Here is a 6,233-nt window from a genome sequence, read left to right on the forward strand (position 1 = left end):
GCTCTTCCTGATTTTAGACTTTATTCTTGGGCCTTTTCCCTAAAAAATGGTAGAATGTTATTGGACACTCCCCAGGATTCAGAAATTGGCAAAATGTTCAGAGCAATGCTCATTAAGGAGAAGGGAGCAGAAGTTGGTTTCATGTTTAAATTTGCAGACCCGAAATACTTTAAGGAGATATGGTTGAAGACGCTGAGGGAGATGGCTGAAACATGGTTCAAGATTAGGAAGGTGTTAAATATACCATATTTTAGCCATTGGGCCCCTATTTGGGATGCCTCCGGCTCCCCAGATTGGACTAAAGACTCACTGGCTGTTGCTTTGAAAGAAGCGGGTATTATAAGATGGAAGCATATGCTGTTGGAGGGCCAGTTGGTTTCGTGGAACTGGTGGTGGGCCCAAGGCTTTCAAGGTTTAAATTTCTCCAAGTGCAAAGCTGGTTTCAGACTATGGGAGAAAATGTAGAAAAATCAAATGAGTCAGAGGAAAAACTTCTCTCCGCCACAGCTGTTAAAAAAGAAATTGCTCTATGGTATTGGATGATCCTGGAGATGGAGGACGGCGCATTTACCTTGCCGGCGGATCTGTGGGGAAGATGCTTGCCAGAGACCGAGCTGGAAGACCATTGGCAAGTATCTATGACTACACTTTATAAAACAGTTAAACCCGCATATCTCAGAAGGAATCATTTTTTTACTGTACATAGGGCATACTGGACTCCACGAAGGCTTTCCAAATTCGGATCAGGAAGAATGGTGGTATGTCCAAAATGTAGCACTCAGAGTGCTGATGATCTACATATGTTTCTCCATTGTCCGAGGTTACAGCTCTTCTGGGAGGCAGGAAGTAACTGTTTGACTAGCGCCTTAAACCTGCAGATTAAGGTAAGCGCTGTTTTGGTTATTTTTAGAATATTGGATTGCCAAATTTCTAAAGACAATGCAAAGTTAGTTTTTTTATGCTATGCTCCTAGCGCGTAGGGAGATATGCAAGTTGTGGGTATCTCCGACTCTGGATGATTGGTTAACATCTATGAGCTACACTGCTAATTTAGACATTTCGGATCGGGGAAGGGAAGATATACATTTTGGACTCCCTTCGTGTCTAGGGGGTTATCTGACCAGAGGGAGGGGTCAAATGATTAAGCCTTTCTCTGCATTAGCTGTGCATAGTCCTTCATGTGTAAGCAGAAGGAAATGGGATAAGGTCTATGTTGGACAGAAAGAGGAGCGCTCCATAAAAGGCAGTCTGTTTGCTACCTCGGGAGCTTAGACCCTCCCTGGCATGGCGAATGAGGCCAGATAACCCATGGCTGGTATCGATAGAAAGACAAAGGGTGAAGCAGGGCAAATGAGGACAAAAAAGAAAAGAAAAAAAATGTATTCCAATATTTTAAAATTACATAAATTTACTTTTTTTTTATTGATCACAATATACATATATAAATTAAGTTATATACACGCATACATTATACATATTATATATACATTAACTAAAAAGGGATTCAAGTAATACTTACTTGCCCCTCCCTCGTTACCTAAGCAGCTTGGGGAGAAAAGTGTAATTTCCGTTTCCCTTAGGTGAGTGGAGTGTATGTAACACCTCTCCCTCGATGACTCCATCCTTAGGCAAGAGAAAATGTGCTAGTGGAGCATTTCACACTTGGGAGGGGAGTAATCTGATAAGTGAGCCATCTGCCTTGGGCAATGTTCGGGCGAGAAGGGCTATTCCCCCTGCCCTTGTGCAAAGCGGGTGGAGCCGTTTGCAAACCCCTCATCACTCTTGGCTTCATTTTTAGTTTTCGCCTGCGCTTGAGAATTCTATTGTTTTTAATATAAACTTAAAAGTGACTTACATCCCTCATACAGCCTCTTCTCTTTCCTGGCTTCTCATAAGTTCCTGTGTGTGCCACTTACTTTTACTCCATTTCTATTGGCTGTAGCATATATTCCTGCATTGACCAATGCTTGTTCCTCGTCTGCTTTTCTCATCAGTTTCCTGCCGCCGAAAAACTGTTAACATCCGCTGTGGTGGAACTATATTTCCATAAAGTTTTGCCTTTTACTCTTTCAGCATATTTATATAACAATTTCTCACCCGGAGAGATTGGGTGATTCGCATAGAATCACAGGATGATGCGCAGTGGAGACTCGAAGCAGGTTCCCCAGCTCTCAAATCAGCAGCTCTGGCCACTGCACCACATCCTCTCCACTCCCGTGTTATCGGTCAGGTAGCTCTTTCCTTCTCCCGGAAGATGATTGATGAAAATAGCTCTTTATTCATTACATAGGAGAACCCGAAGCATTACCAATATTTTTTGTTTTTAATCCTTGTTTTCAGGTAAATCAGTACAATTTTATAAACTGGAGTGAACAAGTGTTACAACATCCAAAATGCGATAGTAAATCAGACTTCGTAACCCTAGCTATAAATTTATGGGTGTGGAAATCCTGGTGGTGGCATAGGCTTGTATAGAGCTTGCAGCAGGTCGATGGTGTTCTCGACGCCTCACGTTGATGCCTTGGCTTGTAGTCACCATGACAACATCATTGGCCGCCAAACAATCTCAGTAGTGTCCATATGCATCAGCAACTACCTTCTCAGCGTGCTGTATACTACACTTTCGTTCTGTTCTAGCCATGGACATACATTTAAAATCCGTAAAGGGTATGACAAAAGCAACCCTGGCAGCTGCTCATTCAACAGTCTTTTTTGTGATTTCTTTTTAAACCTTCGAATACTATTCATGATGAAATGAATCTCTGAATACTATTCCAGGATTGCAGTCATCTTGCACTGAACTAAAATTGTGCAGAACTATTGCACTCACCGTGAAGAATCACTGCACTCAGCATGCTCTAACCGTCGTACACTGCATAAGAAAACCAGCTACACAGTACTCAACCTGGACCAAGGCGCCTCAAGCACAACGCACACTACTATACTTAAACGTCAAAACCACCGCACGAGCTGTACTCGTTGCATGGCCTTTTTACAGCAACACCAACACTCACCCTACGCAGCAGTAGCATTTAGGCACCGCTTTATTCAGAGGCGTTGCTTCTTGCTGAAGCCTCAATTCCGAACAACCAACAGACGCTTCCTTTTCCAGGAACAAGGCAAGTTAATCATGTGACACCAGCCAACCAATGAGAAATGCGGATACGTTGTTTGTTCCTTGTAGCTCCGCCTTCTCCAGAAGGATCTAGATCGGATTGGGCAGCAAGGAAAGGTTGCCATTGAATTTTCATTGGTTAGAGTGGCGCCTTAACCTGCCGCCTAGAAACGAAAATGATAGGTAGGCAGGAGAGGGCTACGGGAGCTGCAGGCTGCAGCCTAACACTGAGAACAGTTCATTTGATAATCAGGGAAACTCGCATATGTGAGTCAGTCAAGGATTGTCGAGGGAGAGGAGAGACCTATGTGGTCTAGGAGTTTTTAAAGTTTTTTAGGTCTCGCCTGGCGAACGCAGCGCGAAGCGCTGTCGCCAGCGAGATCTATTGTTGCTGACTTGCCTCGGAAGGGGGACAGGAGATGGGCACGCGCAGGCTCTCGGCGGATTTGAGTTGGTGTACGCGTTTACAGCCACGCGGCGTGCACATCTCCTGTCCCCCTTCCCTCGTAAGCCAGCAAGCAGTTTCACTTTCGTCCTCACCAGCCTCATGTAATTTTTTTTTTAAATGCGCTCCAAGCACGTCGCGCTTTAAATGTACAACATGCAATTTTTTTTTTTTTTTAAATGCACACGTGCGCTCTAAGCGCGGCACGCTTTAAACGTACAGCATGCCCCACTTACCAGCTCTTGTGGGGACTCCGACTGGTCGTGAGTCTTCAGCGGCTCACTGCAGCACCACGCGGGGCTCCGTCTTGCTCACAGGAGCCCCGTCTGAAACCATGCGGCATTCACGAAGGCTGGGTGGGCTCCCGCCGGACTTCTGCTTTACTTTTTTTGCCTTGGCTGCACGATGCAGCACTCATTAAAGTACGGCGGCTTTTGAAGTCCGCACGCGCCGCCGTCCCTGTGCACGAGCCGCAGTCGCAGAACACGCAAAAGATTCAGTTACTGCGCATGCGCGGGCAGCCCTCCACCTCCCAGGTCTCCTCCCCGGCCCAGATATGGATCTGCTTTCTGGCGGAAGAGGCTCTAGTAACTCATTTTATTTACTATTTTTTTTACTTTTGGGTTCCGCACTTGTTGTTAAAGTGTTTAGAAATGGAAGAAGGGGCTGACAGGGAGGCCAGGATATTAGTCCACGCCCACGGTCTCATCTCTTGTAAAAAAAACGGGTACGGTGTTAGTTACCTGACATGTACCCGACACGGTTTACTTATAAAGGCCTTTGAGAGAAACCAGTCTGTCGGCAGTATTTTTACGTTTTAATGTCTAGCCTTGATAATATATCCCTGACTTTACCCATCTCTTCTGGACTCTCCAACCTTCATTCAATTTAATCTTGCAAACCCTACTGGCCTTTCAGAGTTCGGATTGTGACTGACTCTGTCCAGCCCTGTAAAGCTTGTCCGGCGACGATGTTTGGCCGGCCCTTCTGGACTAGAAAATTCTCAAAATCTGCCCAGAAGCTTCAGCCCGACAGAAAGATGATTCTGCCCCTTCAGTAGCTTTACATTCAACAGATACTCGTCATTCAGAGCTGGACACGTGAATGACTCCTCTGCTCTTCTGGCCTTTTGCCGTGCACCGGACCTGCCCTCCCTTACCTGTCTTTCAGAGGCGTGTCGAAAAGCCTTCGGATTTTATCCGATCTGATTCCATCGGCTACTCTGTAGAAATATAGTGCCCACTAGGGTCTAGCGCCTCGCCTCCAGGCGCATGCTGACTTTAATGTCCTTTTTTCCTCCGCCCTGCAGAACATCTCGTGCACATGCTGTGGAATGAAGCTCACCATGGTGTGAGTTTACATTTCACTGAAACCCCAGCAGTTCTAAAGAGTGACACCAATCCGGCCTCCTTCCCGCCTCTCACACTGCTGTGTTGCCGTACAGATACAAGACAGAACACTGAGGCAGCATCATAGCTCGGAGGTCAATGCCCCTGCTGCAGACCACTAGACGTAATCCTCAAAATGAATTCCAACTAGTTGGACTCACTCAGTCTTTCATGCTTTGAGATCGATTAATTGAGCCTCACCAGGTTGGCTAAAAATGCCACCTATTATTTATTATTCAAGCGCCTAGAAACATTGCGATGTTAATGCTCTGCTCGAACCTGAGGTCCTTGCATAATAAATGGCATACAAGAATCATGGAAATAAAATGTATACCTATTGTGAAGCAAAATGAGACAACTGCAGAATGTAAAGACAAAAACGCGAGGGAGTGTGAAAAAGAAAACACTATGGCGGGACGAGATAACAAAATGCATTGGCAAAGCCAACAGGACTTGCTTCCTGTTGCCTTTGCCTTTTAGAAAAGTTGGCTGCCCAGCATCATCCAACAAGCATTTGCAATGCAACAGGTCTCGCATTTACGCGAGTTTTAGCTATTTACAGTGTAAATGACAATGCCTTTTATTTATGTTTTTTTTTTTTTAAAACGCATTGTCATTTACAATGCCAATAGATCCAACTCGCGTAAATGAGAGACCTTTTGCATTGCAAATGCTTGTTTTTATTTGAGAGCTGTGGCAAGAACCGAGGGTATCAGAGTAGTTTACATCGCTACTTGTTCATAACAGATAGCTAATATAATCAATTTAAGTACAATGAGGTAGTAGTGGTTTACAAATCGCAGCTCCTATAAGATATGTACTTGCGGGTATAGTATGCAAAAAGCTTTTGGTTGGTGCTTTGATGGTATCCAACTTCGTACTACCGGGTGTGCAAACCGCACTGGACCACAGGATCCACTGTGTATATATTGAACAGCAAATGCAAAAGGAGATACCACAGCACTCAAATAGAAGTCCATAAATAAGGATTCTTATAAGGTGGTTCAGATTGGATGATTTATTGAGATTTGAAGAGTTCCATAATCTTAAATGCATACTTATTAAAAGAGCCAACACGTGTTTCATCACAATGGTGACTTTTTTCAAGGCTGTAAAATTCCATACAAATAACGATCAGAGAATACATAAGGTTGCAGAAATAAACTTATTGAATGAATAAATGAGAGACAGATAATGGAAGACCTGTGCTAGACAAGAGAGTATTCAGTGAGAACGAAAAATTAGCGCAACATGACACACCAAAGTGGTGAGAAGAACCGTATAT

General features: G+C 44.4%; 1 protein-coding gene across 4 annotated transcripts in view; it reads right to left on the reverse strand.

Moving 5' to 3' along the window:
* CEP78 (centrosomal protein 78) overlaps positions 1–3,137 on the reverse strand; it is a 428,004-nt gene extending 424,867 nt beyond the window's left edge. For 2 of the 4 annotated variants that reach the window (XM_085633291.1, XM_085633307.1), the window contains exon 1: positions 3,015–3,137. Coding sequence is in view for 2 of the 4 variants with exons in the window: in XM_085633281.1 (XP_085489407.1) it covers positions 2,831–2,855 (25 nt within the window). In the remaining 2 variants the exon portion in view is untranslated. Of the gene's footprint in view, positions 1–2,830; positions 2,936–3,014 lie in introns of those variants that run through there. The other 2 variants (XM_085633281.1, XM_085633300.1) reach the window with 1 other exon arrangement.
* Between the last annotated feature and the right edge of the window lie 3,096 nt (positions 3,138–6,233).

Source organism: Triturus cristatus, chromosome 2_1 (assembly GCF_964204655.1).
Source record: "Triturus cristatus chromosome 2_1, aTriCri1.1, whole genome shotgun sequence".
In the NCBI taxonomy this organism is placed as follows: Eukaryota; Metazoa; Chordata; class Amphibia; order Caudata; family Salamandridae; genus Triturus; species Triturus cristatus.